The 23,724-nt window shown below is 40.2% G+C and overlaps 1 protein-coding gene across 5 annotated transcripts in view; it reads right to left on the bottom strand.

Moving 5' to 3' along the window:
• Positions 1-23,724, bottom strand: part of si:dkey-34e4.1 (carboxyl-terminal PDZ ligand of neuronal nitric oxide synthase protein) — a 45,922-nt gene that overhangs the window by 20,916 nt on the left and 1,282 nt on the right. For 3 of the 5 annotated variants that reach the window (XR_010911613.1, XM_067484625.1, XM_067484620.1), the window contains exons 2-6: positions 23,322-23,393; positions 3,553-3,645; positions 3,313-3,371; positions 1,375-1,483; positions 437-578 (exon numbers count right to left, since the gene is read on the bottom strand). Coding sequence is in view for 4 of the 5 variants with exons in the window: in XM_067484625.1 (XP_067340726.1) it covers positions 437-578; positions 1,375-1,483; positions 3,313-3,371; positions 3,553-3,645; positions 23,322-23,393 (475 nt within the window). In the remaining variant the exon portion in view is untranslated. Of the gene's footprint in view, positions 1-436; positions 579-1,374; positions 1,484-3,312; positions 3,372-3,460; positions 3,488-3,552; positions 3,646-23,308; positions 23,394-23,724 lie in introns of those variants that run through there. The other 2 variants (XM_067484621.1, XM_067484624.1) reach the window with 2 other exon arrangements.

The raw sequence follows: 23,724 nt of genomic DNA, 5'->3' as shown, positions 1-23,724 counted from the left end.
ATAAAAAACAAACAAAAAAACAACTAACCAATTTATTAATTCATTCAAATCAATGTTGGTGTTAGACAATTACTTTAGAATAATTTACAAACACTCCAGTGCACAGTATTTGCTGTACTAATAGTTGTTGGTTGAAGTTTAGCACCCAACAGTGGAAAGGCTCAGACGAGCAGGTTTTCATGCCTGGCCAAACAGAAACTAGAGACTGTTCAAATAGACTGTGACACCAAAGTATTAGTTGCAGATTTTTATTACTAGCTTATGTCATCTTAGTATATGATAATAATCGTGAATATATTTTTATGCATAAAGCTTTACTGTCATGAAAATCAGCAACGACACACTAAACAAAAATGAGTGTCACATACTCGAACATACTCTGGAAAGGCAACACGCGCGTTGCAGGTAACAGTAAATCGTTTAAAGTTGCCCTCACCGTGACTGCCGGGCTCCTCTGTGGACTTGTCACTCTCGCCATCCGCCTTCCCATCTGCATCCTGCTCAGCATGCTGCAGACTCAGCTTATGGCACACCTCGAAGGCCTGACCTACTGTCCGTACAATACGCATGGCCTGCGTCTGCCAGGGGGAAAGGGAGGTGAGACACTGAGATAAAAGGTCTCAGGTAAAAGTTTGGAGGAGAAATACTATAACAAGTTCACGGGGAGAACTTTCACTTATTTGCTTGATCTTCTTGTAAAACAACATATACGAAGTCACCTGCTGTATTTGGATGTGAAACCATGTATCCAATATGTGATACCATCATTTTAGAGATGGATGATTTATTTTCTGTGGGCCAATTCTCATTACAGCTGACTGACAATAAACAGCACACACTTAACAGTTTAGACTGAGGAAAGATATTAAAGAGATGCTTGTCTGTATTGTGCGGTTGTAATCCTTGTTCTCAAGTGCATCTATTCTGCATTCACTGCAAGCTATGGATCTGCAGTGCTAAGCAAAGGGAAATGAAATAAGCCACCGGAAATTGAATGTAAGTAAATTGTAATTTTAAAAATGTAGTGACACACACACACACACAAAAAAAAAAACACAAGAAAGATAAGAGTGCAGAACACAGACAAACCTCAGTCACAGGTTACTGGACACAGAAAACTAAGGAAAAAACACCAAAGTCTGCACTGTAAAACTCTTTTCAGCTGGGGGATTTACATCAAGGAGACAAAAGGTGCACAGATTTTAAAAAAGAAGCAGCAAGAGCCTCACTCAACATGCAACATCCACTACATCATGGTTGCATGAGAATCAAAGCCTCCTGGTCCTGCTGCTGTAGTTGGAGAACTGATACAACCATAAGTGTGGTATTGACATTCTTATATTCAGCTCTCAGGTGGCTTAGCTTTTGCTTTACCTTCTTCTTTGATTTGAAGACATTACATCTGAATGAATTACTGGAGCCATCTCTTGCAATGTAGCTGAAGATCTTTAAGTCCTGGGAGTCATGAGACACGTAGAAAATTCTGAAAGAAAAGGTTATAGGAACATCACAACATTCAAATATCATTATTTTACATGATTAAGTAACTGCCTTCACTATTCACATCCACTTAATGACCAGTTACTGTAAAACTCACAAAAAAGTCTGAGAGAGGACTGAACTAATGCAAACATAAATCAAATATAAGGTTTTATATAGTACAAATACATACCCCTGTCCAATTATACTGTATTTTCATATCATATACTGCTTATGCACGCTGTTTTGTCTCGTTCTATCATTTCAGGCAATCACGCAGCCTCACTCTCTGCAGTAAAGTGGCAGAGCTGAGCTGAGGGTCAGACCTGCGTCTCCAGCTATAAAAGGTCTCCACTGGGAACCAGGCAAACAAATTACGACCGTCTACTGCTGACAGTCACATGGGAATGAGAGGAATATTTTGTATGCCCACCGCATAAAACACACAGAAAAACAAGCTGGGGTATTTTCATTAAACACACACAGTCCTTTGAGGAGATGTGGCTTAGCCAAATGCGATCCTACCACAAAGACAGAGTATCCATAATTTACGAACACACACTCTTTCAGACAAATGTCTGAGGACACATGAGTCACACATAAAAGAAGATGGTTTCGTGGCAAAACACTTCTAAGTGGCTGCCTAGTACTTAGAAACCTCAATTTCTGAGATTTCCAAGAGGAGGTTGCCTTATTAGCTATAATTGCTTGTTTCAGGACAAAAAGCAAAAAGAACATTTTAGTATCTTCTCATTCCTTCTATTTAATTGTTTAGGGTTTTTTTTTAATTGCTCCACCGAGACTGTGCTAACTGTGCTAACTAATAAATCCATTTTCTTTGGGTACAGATACTGAGATAGTTTGTAAAAAATATATACTGAGATTAAAGAAAAAAAAAATTACAAGTAGGCCTACAACCTAAAGACAAAATGCCTCAGCTGAAATAAATAACTAAATGTTTAATGTATAGACTCTAGCAGCTTCTCGCACAAGCCATACATTATTCATTATGCAGTCTGTACATCTAACATTAGCGCTGTATGGTAAAGTACATGGGATGGTCCAGAGCACTGCCCACGTTCAGTCTTTTTCAGCCCATACTGACAATTATCTCTAAATCCAACCTAAGCCTGAGGAGCTGCGACTCGTAATGTCGGCGAATGTTTTTAAGATGGACATGCATGATGGCTGGCCTGAGGTTCTGTCATTTTGCCCGCTGTACAAGATCGTGCAAAACATTTGCTCAGTCCGTTCCCACTCATTGTTGATGTAACTTATGTTGCCACAAAAGTGACAGAAATAAAAATTGATTTTGTGTTTTCATCTCTCAACACATCCAAAGTAACTGTCTATTGCTATCACGGAGCCTCAGATGATAAATGTAGGGGGTAAGGTTGTGTGAGGGTCTTACATAAAAATATGCATGATAGATAGAAAAAATGTCACACCAAAGTTTCTTATCATGTTATGTTGCCAATAATCAACCTACATGTTCATTTTTGAAACCTATATGACATAATATGATATATTTTAGTATGTTTTATCATATCATTAGTTGGGGTTATAACGCCAGCGTCATCTTCCTCCACAGAGACTGACTTTAAGGATCCAGTTTAAAAAGGACAATATTGTCTTTTGCAAACTCACAGAAATGAGGTTAGTGAAAGCTAACAAGAACATGCACGTTATACAGTAATACACAGACTGGCAAAAATATCTGACGATTTAATGCTCTGGGAGCATAAAGGCAGCAGCATTGGTAGTGAGATGACATATTTGTTTTACATATGAACATGTTTATTCGTCAGACAGTGAGATGTGTGTGTGACTAACCGGTAGATGGGATCATGCATGATTAGCATCTTGTTCTCGTCCCATTTCCACTCTTTTCTCTGTGTGAGGGAAATTAAGCACTGATTAAGGATCTTACGTCAAATAAATTATACACACACATAGTACTATTCTAGTGAAACAGACCTACTTTAAGTCTCATTTAAAGCTGACTTATGTTTACCCAGTGGAACGAGGTGAAGTAACGTTTCAATTCTTTTAGAGTTTATATTAGTGACCGACCTTCTGTTTCTTCCTCAGCATAACCTTCACGCCATCCACGGACACAACAATGCTGACCTTCTTCTTCTTGATGTTCTTGGCCTTGAATTCATACTAGAAAAGCAGACAAAGAGATGTACATGAGAAGACTTATTCAAAACATGTACGGATTTTTATATGCTCATAATTTCTGCTGTGAAAACCTTCTGTCTTACGGCAAAAACTAATTGTTTCCCCATAGACAATCACAATGCACAAACACTCTCACACATCAGTCGAACTCTTCACTGCAGTGAGATGTGACCTGAGTGAACGTCCTGCTGCACTTCGCATGCTGACAGAACTAAGGGCATAACGCTAAGTGGGAACAGTCAGTATTAAAACATGATCTGCAGTGCACTTTTGATATTTCTGCTCCTTTAATAGTTCGGCAGGTGACACATACCTCTCCGTTTTCCTGAACATTCACACTTGAGACAACTAATAAAAATTCTGTGAGCGTAGCGATAAAAGTAAAAAGAGAAAGGACCCTAGGAAAGTTACAAGACAAAGACTCTGCTTGAATGTAATGAGCACCATCTTCAAATAGGTCAAAAGCTCTAGTTTTTGAGTATTCTGACTCTCCTTATATATGCAGGTAATAGCATTAAACTGTCACTTTGACCTCATTAATCCTCTAAAATATTCTGGAGAATTCCCATGGAGCCGTCACATGGTAAGTATCCTGTTATAAACTGAAAGAGACAGGATGTTATCGTGGACAGCACAACCTCTATGCTTTTCAGAGCCAGAAAAGATAATCTACACCAGCTAAGTCAAACAACAGCATCTCCGTAAAAAGCCCAGGGTATGGGCTCGTCTCCGCTCTGTTTGCTGAGTGCTACACAACAGCTGTGTGTGCACTGGGTGACTAACACGTTTCCATCACGTCAGCAGGCCAGGCTCTCTGCTGAGGAACTCGGTAAGTGTGGCCCGTCGACTCCAATCATTGTCACTGCTAAACATGCAGCGGGGCTCAACACTTGTCAGCGAGACGCTACCGAGGCCTATGGTGTGACTGTCAGGCCACGAGAAGCAGGTGTTTCACTTTTGAAACGCACCCGTTTTGTACTGTGGCCTCCCAACCTTTTGCAGACCAACACTTTTTGGGTTTTTTGTCTTCTAATTTCTGGTTCCTACTGCTTGCTATGTTAACACCCCCACATCAAGCCCAGATATCGGATTTAAAAAAAGACCATCTCTGCCACACAGTTCCAGCATTATCCAGTGTACGGCTATAGTTTGTTGGACATTAGCTCAACGTTTATTTACTGACAAACAGCAAAAACACAGAAGCTTAATTCAGCAATATGATGCACATTGTTGTTAATGACTTTGCGAGTTGTTCATTTTAATTTGATCACTTAACAGATCAGATATTACAAATTTAGAAAATAAATTTAAATGCATTTGCTCAACTATCAATAATATCATTTGAAATTCCCTTGTAATAACTAACTCAACACTGTTTTTTGAGGCAGATTACCAAATCAGACAACTTACTTATAATTTCAAGGTGTGGTTCTTGTGTTTAAAACAACTTCAAACACATTCGATTCACCATGACTGTTGTAACACCAGAATGATCACCGTGCTGAGCAGCTGATCCAAAGCTGTGTGGACACAATGTTTGAGGAACGTTTGGAGGTTGTGTTCCTGCAGCTGTGCCAGTCCTTCACATCATTGGTTTAGAAATCAATTTATAATACAAGTAACATGAAAATGTTGGTGCAGGAAGAGCACAAGGAGCTGACGTCAGAGCACTAGTATAACATGACACAAGCCAATTCCAGGGCAGACTTTAGGTCAGAAGACCGTCAGATCCGAGCTGTCTGGAACTGTAGCTGCTGCTAAAGCCTCCACTGTAGCAGGTGGTTGTTATTTGTGTCTATGTGAAAACAGGAAGCGTGAACACATTGAGCATTTAGTTGACTGCTGCTGAAAACTTTGCTATAGAGAATTAACGTAACACCACATCGCGTTAAATATTGGGGGATGCAGGTGCCTTTGTGTGATCTAAGATAGGCAAGATGACACCTGTGTCACAACAACAGTTAGCAAAGCATGATGCCCAACTGTGTACAAGTACACAAGAGCAGTTGGGCCTGATGCCCATTACTGCTATCAGCACCGGTACATCACTGCCTGTAGTTATTCAGTGTCCTAAGCAAATTAAGCAAAAAGAATCAGTCATATCTTCTGTTCATCCATGAGATAAGCAGGACAAAGTTTGGACAATTTCACTTTTTCTTAAAAAAACAAAATCTGCTGAAGAAAAACAGGAAGCGTTTTTCACCACTGACAGTTTGGAAGCAAATAATAAACATCAACTATGCGTTTTCCTACGGTCAGCTAAATGTCAGTACATGAAGCCAATGTGAAAAATTTTCATCCAGATGAATGAGGGATAAAAAAACGAGACAAGAAGAAATAACATTTTAAGGACAAAAAGAGAGATGATTGAAGTGGTGAGAAAATAAAGAAAAGATGTGAAGAGACAGGAGTTGTTATGTAAGGACCTCCTGGAAACTTTGACCTTTTACTCCAGGTACACAGCGTTGCCATAGAACAATTATCTGAGCATTATGAGCAAGTCAAGATCTACAGTTCCAGACCTGACAACGAGATGCTGTAGTTTGGCTTTTATTTGCCTTGTTTGAACCTCAACGTAGGGTCTGTCCTATAAAAGAAGCACATTTTGCAACATTCATTTTGTGTTTCCATACTTTCTTTTTGCTGATTTCCTGCTTGAAATGCCCTCCTCCTCTCTCTCTGCCCTGGATCCATGGTGATTAAAGTTTCGGCCTCTAATTATACAGAACTGAGTCCTGAGAGAGCTGATTAAATAGAGAATAGGTTGATAGAAAGAGAGAGAAAGAGAGAGAGAGGAAGAAACACATCACAGAGAAAGGGAGAAATAGCAGGGGTTGAGAGTGGAGAATGGTAAAATGTTCGTGCTTAAAGTGAAGTATGTGGTTGTCTTTAAGTGGGAAACTAAAAACCAGACGCTGATTTAAATGTGTATTAATCTCAGCAAGCCTTTTGCTAATGAACTGCTTAATCTGTTCATATGTTATAATTCCTTTTGAAAGATAACACTTCTCTCATGTAGCTCTTTGAATCGACAATGAAAAAAAAGAAACTTTATCAGTCAACAACTGCTTCAGTCAGAAAAGCCAAAAAGAATCGGGTCAGTCAAATTGATTGCAAAATGAAAGAGTGGGGAAATACTTTGCATTTAAAACGGACTGACAGAAGTGACACTTTTCTAATAATTTGTTAATAACTACTATATAATAACAGGCTATGGGGGAAGAAAGCAGCACAATAAACCATAATTCAGTCACATTATTACTAATATGGATGTTAAAACAGCCTTTAGGCCTAAGCTGAGGATCTGGTCAGCAAAGTATTTAACGTCCAAAAGTCTGGAGGCTGCTGTACTAAATAATGTCACCTTAGCTGCAATGCCAAAGTTTCCGTAGACGTAGTCTTTGCAACTTTATCTAAATGCAAATACTTGGCCAATTAAATAGGCTGCCTGTGTTTGCCTGGTCTCGGTATGAGGGTAATGTGTCATTTTGCAGTTTCAGCAAAGGTCAAAGTTCAATACATGTTAACTTTACCGATGCTGCCAATAGGTTTAGTGCATTATGGGGATGTGCACACAGCTGGAGCTGCACACCACACACACACCAACTAGGAGACATTCACAAATCAGCCAAATAATTACAAACACTCAGACTATGTGACTCTTTAGCGTCAACTTACCTGACCGTGACCGTACGCAAGAATGTATCATCGTCAATGGCAAAATATGACTGGAAAAATTGTCCTTTATTCAACTGAAAGTCACAAAAGGCAAAACAATTCTGAAGCAGACTGAAACGTTTTAAAATCCCAATTCAAAAAAAGTTGGGACAGGTGTAAATAAAAACCAAATGCAATGATTTTCAAATCTCATCAACCCATATTTTATTCACCACAGAACATAAACAACATGTCAGAAATGGAAATATTAGCTCATTTTGAATTTGATGGCAGCAACACATCTCAACTGAAGACTAATTAGGTTAATTGGCAAAAGGTCAGTGACATGACTGGGTGTAAAAGGAACATATGCTCCCATCCAGACAATGTCTCATTCAGGGAAAACCTTGTTTATTTCAGTCAAGACAATGCTGAACCACATACTGCATCCATCACAGCAGCATGGCGTCACAAGAGTCCAGGTGCTGAACTGGCCTGCCTGCAGTCCAGACCTTTCACCAATAGAAAATATTTGGCACATCATAAAATGAAAAATCCGGCAACAAAGGCCCAGGACTGATGAGCAGCTAGAATCCTGCATCAGACAAGAATCGGACAACATTCCTTTGCTAATACTCCAGGTCTCCTCACATCCCAGACATTTACAGACAGTTGTTAAGAGAAGAGGGGATGCTACACAATGGTAAACATCACCCTGTTCCAACTTTTTTGAGATGTGTTGCTGCCATCAAATTAAAACTGAGCTAATATTTTCCTTGGAAACGTTAAAACTTCTCAGTTTCAAAATCTGAGAGGTTGTTAATGTTCTATTGTGATTTGCAAATCATTGCATTCTGATTTTATTTAGGTTTTATACATCATCCCAACTTTTTTTGAATCCTCTGGTCATGGCTCTCACTTCAGTTCTACTTTAAGTATGACTTATGTGCAGTGAAAGATAGAACAAAATGCAAGAACTGTAGAAAGACTTGAGACAAGCTAGACTGACTTCTACCAGGCAACTAAAACACTGCCACACAAGCGGTTCAAAAGCGGTAAAGTGGTGGGAGCACCTTCTATGCTAATTTCACCCCCCAACCCCATTATACTGGCATCTGTTATGCACTGATATCGCAAGACTGCATTTCACCCCGATAATAAATATTGTCACATTTTAATATCGCAAAATCTCGTGTCACAAGATCTCGCCACACTCCGAGAATGAAAACATAATGAGCAGCAGACCTTTCACCCAGAAAACATCTGTCATTAACTACACATGGCAGTGCATGTAATATTAACCACCTATATTTATCCATGTCAAAAATGTCACGTACAGCTCCTTCATTATTCACAGTTAATACCATCATACTGGTGAAGCAAAACGGGATTTTGCAACTTTTTCCAAAAGTATGAAATTTTTATATTTTCTTTGCTTAAGTGCAAAGTCTTTTGAATTATTGAGGCTTTTGCCGCACTTGCATTGTTATTCTGATGGTTTTTCTGTGATCAACAGCAGAACAAACATGATTTTATGACACGAATTCCCCAGAGTCTCAGCACGTCAGGTTAGGAAACTTTGAGCAAGGCATTAAACTACTGCAGAGAAGTGCCCTGTTTATTTTAGTCCACTGTTATTTTATGAATTATGTTTGAGAACTTTAGGAAGACAGACTTCCTAGGAATAATGCATGAGTTTATAGTGCATGACTAATATGTGGATTGAACAAGGCATGCAAAGAACACAGCATTTAAGTTCAAAGATATACTCTTCAAAGATCTGTCTCAAAACCAGTTTGCCTCCAACGAGTGTTTCAGTGCTACAGGCAAAGCTGGAGCTTAAAGCAGAGCGAGAGCGTTTACTGAAAATCTTTCTCAGCCTGGACGCATGCATTTAAGCTGTCAGACGCATCCGTCTTCCCAGACAGTGCAACAAATTGCAGTCAGTGTTTCCTTCCACAATCTATTATAAAAGTGTCTGAAGGCTGGTGCTACAGTATGTGCACAAAATGAGAAGGGGAGAGACGGCTCCCGAACAATACTTGATCGCAGTGTTTTAAATTTTACAAAAAAACATGTACAAAGATTAAAACCAGTTGCTTCAACATATTCAACTGATGAGCCACAACAATAACACCACTTTGTGTTTTCAATATGAAAGTATGTTATCGTTTTAGGGAGACCACCTGTTAGCTCACAAAGTGGTTCAAATCAGCTGCAACTTTAACAACAGGGATCTTTGACCCCTTCATTTTTATTAATTACTGTCCATGTTTTGCTAATATGATCATGACCAGTATTGTTTAAAATACATTGTTTTCTTACTGGAGCAATTGTACTTTTGTATTTTAAATAAAATGTAGATAATCTGCTTAATACTTTTACTTGAGTAAAAGTATTGAGTGTGTGTACTTCTACCAACTCTGTATGCAGTGTATCACATTTTGCTCTGTATGGGGCTGCGCAGCTGCAGACTGCTCAGAGCGGCCATGCTGACCCTTGTCCTCCATGACATTATCAACAGCAGCATCGTTCATGTTGAGGCTGATCGGTGTATGATTATTAGATACAATGAACTGTTAGGGGCTGTAGAATGACACTGTGACATTAAAAATGTCTGGAGGTTCTGCGGCCTCGTTTTTTTACTTTGGATTTTGTCTGGTTAAGTGTGAATAGTGAAAGAAAGGAGTGGATGCCAGTATTTCTAAATGTATTATTTAAGCAACTTAATTTGTTCTTTAAATTCCTATTTCGCCTTGATTATTCAGCAAACATTACGTCACATCACTTATTAAACAGCTTTATAATGGAAAAAGATGGCTGGTAATATAGGGAAACTTAACGTGTCTCCCTAGTTATCACTAAGCTGCAGACTTTAAAAATTCAAACACCCATTTTGGGGAAAATCCATGTACTTAAATGAATGAATATACAAAGTATGAAATGAATTTATATTTTTTACATGACATACAGCTAAAGGTCTCTAGTCAGCATGGGCTTACGTGACACTCTTTTGATTAACTAGTGGGTGAATACACATATTATACTTTCAGATATAAACAAAATTATTTTAACACACAATGCTCTCGTACGCTGATAATAAGCATTTATTTAACTGAGCTATTTCAAATGACGCATATGTCATCTGTCATATCAAGCAAAAAGGACAGTAAAGCACGAAATGTATATCATTATCAGCATTCACCAAATCACACCAAAGACAGTGTCTGTCCTCCTTTGGAACTGAATCAAAGTGTGTGGTTTTTCAAGGCCAAAGGTAGAATACCAAATCTGAACTGAGCATAGACAAACCTCTGGGCTCTCGTAAGCTCAGCAGAATACGTTTGTTAATTGTAACCTAAAAACTAGTATTACCTGTCTCAAGTGTGTTAAACAGATATGAGTATTATTGGTTATGTCAATGTAGAACCTGGACAACTTGTAGTCGTCAGATACAAGATCTTGCTCTGTCCATAGAGCGTGAGAAATATGAAGACTGGAGCAAACTCAGAGCAAACTGTAAGAGGACACTACAGAGGACACATGGGACTTCAGTGGGATGTTGACCTTTTCTCTTCGAGGTCGAGTGTAGTTCAAGGAACAAGGCTACTCTTAATTGTGCTGAAGTAATTGTAGTGCAGATACTGTACATATATCTCCTGGCTCCTGTCAACAACTTCCTAATGAAAGGTTACCGAGTCCTACAGTTAATGTTCTTTGGGTTCGAGCTTGAAAGTCTGACTTCAAAAAGCAAAACTAAATTACTGGAAAGTCTAAAAAGAGCATATTTGTTTTTACCCTGCTGTTCAAACACATTTTTAAAGTGACTAAATAGGCAGGATTTAGAATTTGTGAACTAAATCACAGAATAAGAAATTACGGGCAAGTCCCACTCCCTTTCATCAATCCTGAAAAGCTGTGGAATGTGGGGGGCATTGTGGGTCATTGATGCTCCCTGTAGTACCACTGAATCCATACAGGAGTCTACAATAGGCCCTATAGATTGCAACCTAGCAACTGCTTCATTACAATTCCCAGGATTTGGGGAGTTCCATGGAATTTCACTGCTTCTTTTTCTACTTTGGTTTACAAAGAAATTACTGTTGGGAGCAGAACTGAGCTGAGAAACAACAGCTTCCCAACATTTAACAAAGAAAAGACCCTTTGGAAATCAGAGAAACCGGGAAAAATTGATATTTAACTCTAGTTGCATGTGCTAATATTTTATAAAAAGAAAACTGTGTTTTAGGTGTCAAACAGCAGCTTCTTACAATGCCCCATTAGATGTGGGGCTTTAATCATGACTGCTCACTAAGTCTCTCGCCTTGTCGGCGGTGTTTTCTGACAGGACTGTCAGCCTCACAGCCAAACAGGGAGGATGGACTGACTCCCATGAGTAGAAAGGCCCAGGCCTCAGGAGGGAACTGGCACATCTCATCATTAGTCAGCAGGAGTGTCTATGAGGAAGAAATTACATCAACAGTCGCCACGGATGACGACCTTGGACTAGATCAGAAGCGCTGGGGCATTTGTGCGTGTGCACACTGTCTGCCTTTCTCTAAACGTAAGTGGAAGAGAACATTTGAAATCTGAATAAGATTCATTCAGATGCTTGCTGACGCTTGTCTGTGCCTATGTGAGTGACTTCCACCTGAGTGAAGATTTTAGGGATTGGGCTCCAGTGAGCAGCAGCAGTAGGGTCCTGTGGGGAAAAAGGGGGCTAACAGAAAACTGTCGGTTTCACAGACAGCTTTACTGGGGCATCTTGATGACGGCGGGGTTACACTCTGGAATTCACTGCAAGCGGTCAGATTTACCAGGCTTTTTCATATGAAGCAAACATTTTTTAAAGTACAGTTTGAAACAGTCTGGGATTCGTTTCATCATACATATTTGTAATATTAAAGGTAAAATTGTGGAACACAGATTAGCAACCACAGCTGGCATAAACCATTTGGGAGCTACAGCTGTGTTTACTTACCTACATTGCAAATGTGTTTATAGTGGCTGAGAGACAGAATCGCTTAATCGTGGCCTGTGTTAATACGCATGCACAGAAGCAGAGAAAGAATCCGAGTGCATGAGACCATTTTGTACACTTGATTGATCATCACAGTGTCCTTCCATATCAAATTAAAGCGGGAAGGTCAGACACAGATGAAAGCAGAGAACATGATCCAGGGTGAGTCAACACGGATCTTTAGAGAGGCATCAACTGCATTTGAAGCCGGCTTGTCAGAGGAAACAGCTAAACTCTGGTGCGGGCCCAGGCAGGCGCTCCTTGAGTGTCTGCGTCCTTGCAGTGAGAATGGGCCCACGCCTGAGTGACTCGCTGACAAGCACAGCAAAAGGACAGCCAGTACCAGAGCGCTGACGGCAGCTACTCAGGGTAAGTCACATGGGACCCGTACTGTGGGAAATACAAAAGAAAATGCCAAACACTCACTCTCAAGGACATACGGCCAGTAGGTGCATAAGGACGTGAGGTGATTGTTTACGTTATTTCAAAATCCAAAATGTTGTAATGCTGAGGTATAATCTCATTAGTTTTAGAGAAAAACACTCAGATGGGCTTGAACATGTTTTAAAGAGGGATCAAGCAGACATGTTCAAACTCCTGAATAGATGAAGTGATATCAGAACTCCACCTACACCTGCAGTGTTGAGAAAGTCTGACAGCTGTAATCTGCAAGAGTGACGCTGCTTTCCGAAGCATTTAAACAGTCACACGCCATTTACACAAAGTTCTCCAGGCTCAACAAATTAGACTGTCTGGATATCATTCAGGATTCGTTCAGCCAAACGTATGAATTAAAATGAGTGTCATTTTGGCTGCAGTCCAGATTTCTTTTGATAGATTTATTCAATCAATCAGAGATCAAGCAAAACTTGAAGCATCCGTGTGGCCACACACACACACACACACACACACACACACACACACACAGGATGAAGGATATGGTTAGCCACTTCGGAAACAGAGTCTCCTACAACCAGAGGTTAACATGATAACATGATCGTGATACAGATATGCTGAGCGTGGCTCTGTCCAGTGCAGTCAGAGTAATAGGATTACAGGGCCGACGCTGTCAGATCACAGGCCCTAAAATCCCCTTAGCACCCAGTGTGGGGGGCAACCCCCACATATATACATATAAATTGTGTACAAACAAAGTTACAAGGTTTATGCTACGATATCATCAACATGATGACCTGTAGCAGAGGGTTGTTTTATTTATCATCATCATGTACAAAGACTATGTAAAGCTGATCATCTAAAATGTAGAAAATTGCTGGGAGATCAATAAACAGACCTCCAAAACTAAACCACCGAGGATTAACCTTTTCATTTTTTGGTGCAGAAAAAGAGATTAATGTTAACCTAATCTGTTTTGGATTGGCTTGTGTGTACGTTTAACCTGGACATGTTGGCTCACATATTTGGAAGTCTATACATATTAGCCTTTATGAAGGAAAAATACAAATGTGAATGGACAGGACACAGAAAGCTGACACATGATGAGAGAAACAAGTAAAATGGTCTGTTAGGTAAAAGGCCCGATGCTTCACCATGTTAACCCTGTTTTAGGCGGATCAACATGGGATGTGAATCGGGGCGCCATCTGTGCCCTCACATACAAACATGTCTCAAAAAGCCCCTTGGAACAGGCTTAATAGCGTCTGAGAGCTTTCATACAACTCAATCAATGAGTAGCTTATACCCCTCTCTGAAGGGACAGAGACAGTTTCCCAGAAGAGTGGAAAAAGCGTGCTGCCACACGGCACTGACTGAAGACGGTCAGCTCCACTCTGCTTACGTCTCTCTGCTGTTGTTTACTCCCCCAGCTGCTTCCTCAGGCCTATTGAGGCAAATCGGAATTACATCTTAGTGCAATGCTTACATCATGGTATATTTCTCAAAATATCTACATTCGCGCGTATCAAATGGATTACATTTGGCCTGCATTCACTTATTTAAGTGTAACAAGTGGCTAATTTAGAATTTCATTTGGTGGCCCTTACTGAGGCTCTCGGAGCGCCGCACACCTGAGCAGTGGAAATCAACACGCACGACACTAAATGCTATTTGCCCAGAATCAAAAGGTTTTTCTGGAATAAGCTGTTGGCAGTATGTCATGCGATAACCAAGATGATCACTTCCAGAAAGATGACCAAGGATCCGCAGTAATTATTAATGTCAAAACACTAAAATGCTCTCGCCCACAATCCTAACATAACAGCATTTAGCAGTTAGCATTACCAAACATGACATATTAGAGTTTATCACTGTATTATTATGAGGCTGGTGGAAACTGAGTGCGGTAGGAATGATGTGTTTTTGTAGGCCAATCCAGAAGTTAGCATTTTCCTTGTTACCCTGACATAAAGCCAATGGACTTTTTTTCCCCCCATTAGCTTGGAAAATAAGATCCATGAGTGGCCCTGCTGACCTTTGTCCTGATGAGGAGTGATGACTTTTACTGTTCCTGACAACCTCTGCAGTCCGATTCAGCCACTTGTTCACAACAACCTTTATTAAAACATGTAAAAGGTCATAAAAAGAACAAGTGGGGTAGGAACTGATACATTTTTGTCATAAAATAAAAAGTAAAATAATAGTGAAAAATGTGAAATTACTTGATCTTATGGTAACTAAAACTTTATTGTAAGGCATTTAACCAAAAACCAATAAAGAAACCCCATAGACTTTAGATCATTTGTATTTGTATCTATAGTACAGTATTACTACAGGTTAGTTGTTCATAAATCAAAGGGTAAATGAAGAACAAGGGGTCTGATGAAAAGCTATGGGATCACAAATCGTATTACTACTTCTAAATAAACATATTTTTCTCAAACTTTAAGGGAATGAATAGTCAAAGACTTTTCACTCAAAATGCCAAATCTAAAGCTTGAGATGCTGAGAAAGCTTGAGAAAAACTACTATGAGAGAAAGTTTTAGCTGAGATATTAGATCCAGGATAATGTTGAGAAGTCACCGGCTCCTTTAGTTGTTCGATTGGGCTGATGTAGATGACAGCACTGGGACACAGAGACAATAAGAGAGCAAGATAAGGAAAAGCTGTGAGATGCTCAGGCTTCATAACATACACACTGACAGAAAGAAGGAGAGATCCTGCCAGTCAAACACAAAGATTACAGAAAAATCCAACTGGGATCACATTATTCAAAAGAAGCAAAGGAAAAAGTACAGAGTTTGGGAAATTAAGATTGTCTCCAAAAATATGCTAATGCCTCCAGTGAATATGATTAGGCGGGTAGGAGGCTGTCTCCTCTCTCATTAGCCATTCAGTTTGTCTGCCCTGATGGGTTGATGCAAGTGAAGATAACAATGAATGCAGCAAAACAGCTTCTCAAAGTCTGACTGCAGAGAAGCAACTTACATAAACAATAAATCACGAGGAAAAATTCATATTTAGGCTTATTTTATCCATAGCAGCCTTACTGTCTAGGTGACAGACATTAATGACTGGACAGTTTGACAAGGGGGGACATGACCCTCTGCAAGAAGTATATGCCATTAATATAAGTTCCAGCCACATGTGTCATTTGGACAGCAGAGAATCTGCTGTTGGTGGACGGCAGTGTTGAAGCAGTGCTCAGGATGAGCTGCTGCACTTTGCTCACATCATTTACCCAATTAGGGTGTAATGGGGGGGCAACCAACGGACTGAAGCACACAACACAATCTCACTGACAAGTTCTGGATTCCTGAAAGCATCCGTGAGCCACACATCCAACTCAACAGAGCAAATGTTTCAGTGACAGCACAAAGACAAAATGGCTTTTTCAGTGGAAATGCACACAATGTATGAAAGGGTCCGTGTCTTTACTGGGACTATATTTAGTTCCTTTGACATATATAAAAAAATACCGAAGGAAAATGACACTAAGTGTGTCCAAAAAAAGACATTCAGCACATTTTGACATCCTGCACACAATCAGGTCTAGAATCTCACAGATTGATTCTAAAACAATAGCATAAAAGACACTATTGGTGCATGTTACGTTCTTAAGGTGGAGCTAGTGACAAAGTCATGGGGTCACTAAAGTGAGATGGCTTTATATTCTGGGGATCTTGAATGTCTGGATCAAAGTGGTGCACTGATCGACGGGCATTGTAAAACTACAGTCCACATCAGTGTTGATTTCACATTACATTTGGAAAAGTCCAACCTATGCAAAAGTAAGTGTGTAAGCTAGCGGGTAATAACTGAGGTTTCTTGGTGCGGGTAGGTGTATTATAACCTTTTGACAGAGCCATATCGGGGCTTCTGCCTGCTTTCAGTTATAAAATAATCCAACCAGCAGCTTGCTGTAGCCTGATTGATATCTGATCTGGGTAACTGCAGTTTGCAGTATAATTCAATACATTTCACTAAAGAGAGATTTTTCTCTCTCACTTCTCTCGATAATTCACTTTGGTAACTTTTAAATGTAATTTAAATCATTTGCTGTCCATAATATTTGAAGTTATACAAGCAAAGTTGTTGTCACCACATATGGAAAACACAAAGGTTACTAAATCGTACCAAACAGCCATTAGGAAGATTTCACAGCTTCTAATGAAGGTGTTAACACCAAGACTTCAGCAGCAATTTCATGTCCACTTTTGATTGAAGCTTTAAAACTTGGAACCGCTTCGTACATCTTTAACCCGACAACGACGTGAGACACAAGAGTGAAAGGATGCAGAGTTAATTGTAGCTCCACTGAGAGAGAGAGACAGAGATGGAGATAGTGAAACAAAAAGGGAATCAGAGTATGGGGAGGTTCAATGATAGGAGCTGGAGAATGAGAAATTGAGGCTTTCTATGTAGCACATTGGAACAAGATGAGAGAAGTGAGATGATTGCACACACACGCACACACACACACACACAAACAGAAGTAGGGCAGACTATCTGCCAGCTCAAAGGCCTGCAGCACTTTCCTCAATCATTATCCAACAAATGATACCATAATACAATAGGCTCTGTTTATCTGCCCACTCCCACTGAGAAAAAATGCTCCCAGGCAAAGAATCACAACTTACAAACCTGACACATGTTTATAAAGTAATAGAGAATGAGTTTATGTAAAAAGTAGCATTTAATTTTTTTCATTGTTAAATATCAACTACGTTTGGTGAAACTGTCATTACACATATTCATGACTCACTGTAACATCCGCAAAATACTTCGAGCACATCACGAGCCTGAAAACAAGTTGAGAAAGACAGGTTTTCGCGCCAGAACTGGTTGCCAGGGAGACCTGACATTGGTGGTCAATTCAAATCTGCAGAATAATAGTGAGAGGGAGCGGGAGCACAACAGCACCATTCATCACAAGGCGAACTGAGGCTAAGCATGCAATTGAACAAATCTGATCGTGCTGTCGCAACAATTGGGATGAATTTGTATAAAATATTCATCTGAATTTGTAAGTCTGCAAACCAGAGAATTACCTAGAGGTTGAATTACCAGAGAAGCAGTGATGGGCAAAAAGGAAAATAAGAAAGAAGACTTATGTTTCTTATCATCACATGTGAAGCACTGAGCCCGTGCAACAAGAAGCACGATGACAGTGCTCCACTCCCTCTCTCATGCTGCAAAAGATCCTCGCAACAAAAAGTCCCCCCTAACAACAGCCGTTCAGCTAAGCGAGCATCTCTATGAGGTGTAGACAGAGCGGTGCTCTGACCTACAGGTTAATATCCAATGATTGCCAGGTGTGGTCAAAATGTCATACAGAAATAAATGGATATCAAATTAAAAAGCCTAAATATGTCCATCATTGTTTGCATGCTAACATGCTGCGAAATAATACTAACATGCTGAAATGTAGCAGACAACCCTCACAATGTCAGCATGCTTATGTTTACTAATCAGAACTGAAGAAAATGAGCAGCTGAGATACTAACGAATGTCATTCATTTTTGCAAATTAGGATCATAAAGTACTGGACAAATTAAACTGTAGCATAATACTATGACCATAATGATAGTCAAAGCTCTGTTCCCTGGAGACCACAAAAAGACAATCATGTGTATCTATATGCTCTTTTACTGCCGGGATGCTGAGCTTAAGCAGGAAAGTGCAGGAAGGTTCACAAAAACCACGCAGTTGTACAGATTTGTATCACAAATCTATGAGCAGACAACGCATGTTGCCTTGGAGCAACAGGTGCGAGCTTCTATGGTCAACTCCAGATCAAATGGCAAGCATGTGTTTTTACATATAATTAACCCTCTGGGGACCATAAATGTCAATACAAACTCTTACAGTGATCCATTTCATAACTGCTGCGAAAATTAATGAGCTAATCTAAATGCATCCACGCGTACACACACACACACCCTTGTTCAGTTTGTTTTTAGGTGAGATTAGATACAGAAGGTGGTAGAAATGGTAGCAGGCATGCTAGGGAACATTTCTGGCCACAGCTATGACCACATGTATATTTTAAAATCCTATCAATATGACAGTATATTTGTTAAATATAACTAGCAAAAAAAAAAGAAAAAGTAGTTTTTCTAACTGAATTTCCATCCTTCTTTCACTCACTGTACATAGTCAGGGCCACAGCTGACACTTCCTGACATATTAGTGACTTTCTTGAAGAAAAATAACTGAAGTCAATCCAAAAGTTTTTGCCTTTTTAATTTGAAAAAACCAAAACGTTAAATCCAAAGCCAGCTATAGAACTAGGTTTTTATGCACAAGAAATGTGTCTATGTTATCATACAGTAAAAAACACACACAACGAACACTTTACCACAAAAAAAAAAAAAAAAATTGATAAATGAGAGGATGCACTACGATTTACAATGTTTAGGAATAGTTGTCTGAATAAATGGAAAGAAAAACGACAGTCTGCTGGGCAATATGCAGCAACATAAAAGTTGCATTAATGTGACTCACGGGGCAAGAGTCTGTGTCAGTGAGAGCCCGCGGCCCGGCTGGGAAGAAACGGTTCTTAGGGCATGAGGTTTTGGTCCTGGTGGAGCACAGAACCACATATTTTGCAAAAGGATTTTCACTGTGCCATCTCCCAGTTTGCAAGAATACTTTTACACAGTGTTCATGGAATTGACAATCAGTGGAGAAAAATAATGAACCCCCCACCCACTCTTGCCATGTTTGGCTAAACAAAGGGTAACTACACCCTTTCTATGCTGAGACTGCATCTAATCCAGTACCCATATAGGTCACCTATTATGCTGTTGTACATCTGCCATTAGGTTAGGCTGCATTCACCATGAAAACAATGCCCTGCATTATCTATCATGCCTCCATAAATACAGCTTATCCCACATTCACACATACGGGTACAGAAAGAAAACACCAGACCAACCAACCCCACTTCACTGCAGACCTGAAAACTGCCCCTGAGTTAAGCTGTGCTCCATTTTTCTCCTGGATTTTTAAGACATGCGGATGTGTTAAGCAAACATACAGTGATACAACAGAATTGTTTATGCTTGGTTCTGACTCATCAGTTACACATGGTTGTGTTGTTAGATGAGCATCTGTTTTTAAATCTAATGTAGCTATTAGCCTAACAGTGTAATGTCTCTTCTGTGCAGCACACACATGCACGATCAAAGTATGTTATCTGTAACCTGTGTTTTCTGCGCATGGATTAGCATTAGTCTTGACTAGCTGACCATAAGCAATTAACTAAAAGAAAGAGAGAAACAGCCAAATCGAAGTTTTGAATGAATGAGTGACAGCTGGTGATCTGTGTATGGAGAAAACAAACAAAACGGTTAATTAACAAACACACTTTGCAACGCAGATGCCTTAATCTTACAAGATGATTTAGCAGCTGTAAAAAGCTTCATGGGTTTCTTTGTTAACAGAATCCTCGGCTCCAGATTGCACTTCTCAAAATCTAACTAAAATTTAGGGCACAGTTTGAGTAAAGCACCACGATGCAAATGGATGACAAGTAAAACTTTCTTCTGTACTCTCTGAAAGGTTTGAAGTGAATGCTTTCCCATCACAGCCCTCTCAACATCTTAAAATCTGCTCGTGACTGACTAAGTTCAGTGAGCTATCACAGGCTCAGTGAACAGGAACCAAAATAAAGTTCACTTCTTTATCGCAAGATGCTCCATACAAACACGAGGACCAATGGAGAGAAGATTTCCACGGAGACATTTGTCAGCCTGAGGAGGGAGGGTGCATCCCGATGGACATGTGAGGGAAACTTAAAATCCCATTAGTGCTGATCAAAATTCAAAGGGAAACATGCGTGGCCTGCCCTCGGCCTAAAAATCTATTCCAGTCAGCACTGAGTGGATAGCCAGAGATGGGCTAAATTGAGACAGTCTATTTTGGTAGGAAGAGAGTGAGGAAGTGGAAGGAAAACAACACTGCAGGTGGGAGAGGGGGCGGGAAATGAGGAAGTAAGAGAGAGAATGATGGAAACGTAGACATGAGCGAGGTGGGGAGAATAGCCCTAAACTTGTTTCTTTTTGTAGGGAGACAGTGGCCTCCTGTAAATAGAGTGTGTGTGTTTCCCCAAGTTCCAGACTCGTCCTTTACTGAGGCAGTGAGCCATGGATGGCTACACCACATCTCTCCATGTAGATGCAGCAGCCATTTGTCATTCAGCTTCGTTAATCAAAGAGGTTGTTAAAAAGCAAAAGGAACTCGCTATTATGGAGCACACACACACACACTCACAGTTCGTGAGTGTGAACGCACATACACACCGCTGGGGTCGTTTCTATGCCACTGGTCAAACTGAATGAAGCAAGTTCTCACAGACCAACACAGTGGGACCAGTCATCCATAATGGGAGAAGGTTTAACAAAAAGCTTCTCTGAAAGGATCCATGGGATGCAAAATTATGTCTTTTCACTTTCTCGCTGTGGGAACGGCAGGTGTGTGTTGGGTCTGTGGAAAACGGCCGAAGACTTTGACTCAACTAGCACCAACGCAGAGTCAGCCTTTGCTACGAAATGAGCAGGGCTGTGTTTTCTGCTCTCACTCGCCCTCTCGTCTCATGTTCGCTCGTGTTTTCTCACATCGGCTGAGACGAAAGAGATTAGCCCAGGGAGATGAAACGACTATGGCTCTGCCAGCCACCACGCAAACCCTCTCCATTCCAGGACTTCCTCTCAAGTCTTTCTCCCACTGCCATCAATTCATTCCTCACTCTCTTTAATCACACTCAGCTCCACTGAGCCTCGGCACAGTCTCTTGCCTAAAGGGCCGGGCTTTTAAATTAAAGACAAGGCCTTTGCTTTTGTGCAAAGACATGAGAGAACGTCAGCGAGGCCAGTCAATATTCATCTACACAAAGCTAATTACATTTGACTTGACATTTCTAAACGCTTGTGTCTGCCCTCTAAAGCACTCGTGTTCGAACGCTGTAGGCACGGTGTGAGAGGTTCAACCCAAAAAAAGGAGGCAGCTGGCACAAAACCAGGGGCAGCACAAGCAGCAGGTGCATTAGCCATTATGTAAGATGTACTTCTTCAACTTTTTAGACAACTTAACAATTTGCAATCTTCTGCCCGAGAATAAAAAGCTGGGGAAAAAAAGCAATAAAACAAACCCTCGCTCAGTTCAACACACTTATGCAAGTTAGTGTTTTCTTGTTGAAGAAACAGTTTGACCTCGTACTCATTTTCTGTCAGATTGTTTGATAAAAACATGAATGCATCTCTCGTTTTGATGTAATGTTTTACTCACTCAGACATGGATCAATCCACATCTAATTCACACTTTGCCATGAGTTGCATCCTACTTCATTGTCCCTGCCAACAAAACGATGGTCTAACAACATATAAATAGATGCTGGTGAATGTGTTGTTGTTTTTTTTCGTAGTTTTAGAGACATGGTCACATGTAGCAGTTAAATGCATCGTTGCCTGTTTGTTCCTCCCTCTGTTTTATTTCCTCCCTCAGGCTGCAGTGTATCACACCGATGATCAGGTTTGCTGTACAACATTATTGATCTGTCAGTCTGGGAATCACATCACAGGAAATAATAGTAGCTATCTTCAAACTCAGCCCATTCATACAGATACACACACTCATAAACAGTCTGCTCTCTCTCTCTCTCTGCTCTATAGACCTACTTTTGTAGATGAGTTTAGTTTTCTTAAAATACCTCTAACAGCGGGGTTCCTCTGATTTAAAACACACACGGTGTCACACACTTCAAGCAACACAGCAGTCACCCACAAACCCACTCTTTGAAACCGAAACAAAGCAAGACCCCAGATAAAGAACATGGGAGACTTCCCAATATGATTATAAAAAATCCACATTTCAGCCTTTATTAGCTCCAAAAGTGAAACCACACATTTCTTTCCCCTGTGTGTTTCTGTATTTCTGGAGAAAAACGCAGGACTGCTGAGACAATCAGACAGAGAAAAATGATTGCACAATTCCTGCAGTAACACTAACCACTGACCAGTATGGATTAAAACAGCAAGCCTAGGAAAAGAAATAGAGCAAATTCACTGTGAAAGTGAAAAAAAAAAACAATAAAAAGGTTGATTTGATGTGACAATTTAATAAAGAATCAGCTCAACACAGCGCAAAAAGACTGAGTTTCACCAAAAGCATCAACAGCATGCACACACACACACACACACACACACACACACAGTGTCCTGCAGCTCTCGCAAACATGTATACAAAGAGCAATCTTCCTCTCTTATTGCCTCCTCTTTCGACAGAATTCATCCCGGCCTCACTCTCCCACATCAGAAGTCGTGATCTGTTGTCCGACCGGCACACGCATCAATACATTCTCAAGCCAAATTTCATCTGACAGCACTCTTTCTGTACCGTGTGTGAGATTGATGTATTATTGTGAAGTTAGTTTCTGCCTTCGTCTATGGAACAATCACCGCAGGACTGTGTGTCTGTATGTGTGTGTGTGTGTGTGTGTGTGTGTGTGTGTGTGTGTGTGTGTGTGTGTGTGTGTGTGTATGTGTGTGTGTGTCTTAACATTACAGTACGTTTTCATCTTACTCTGATTCTCCTCATGGCTGCAACAATCTCCATCCGGCTGTTGGGCCTCGGCACGTCAAGACTCCCCACATACTGTAAACAATCATAAGTATTAGAAGAACAGCTGCAGTTACTCCCTGATATCGTGTAGTAACAACTCCTGCTTACATGTGAAAGAGGGTCTCCCTGTGCAGCTCATTCAACAAAATTTGCATTTCTTTAAGTGCCAATAAGTGACCTGCATCAAACTTTAGAATCATTTATATGATATTTTAGACTTTTAAACTGCCTATACTGGTGATGCTCATCAGCACAATAGAACTTTGTGTTCTCTTACACTTTACATTTTTTAATTTAAAAGTGCTGTATTTCCAAACAAGCAAAGAAACATACACTGTGTCCATGATATGGTTATGTTAACAAG

The sequence above is a fragment of the Channa argus genome, chromosome 18, assembly GCF_033026475.1.
Source record: "Channa argus isolate prfri chromosome 18, Channa argus male v1.0, whole genome shotgun sequence".
Taxonomy (NCBI): domain Eukaryota; kingdom Metazoa; phylum Chordata; class Actinopteri; order Anabantiformes; family Channidae; genus Channa; species Channa argus.
This window is presented reverse-complemented; position numbering and strand designations above follow the sequence as displayed.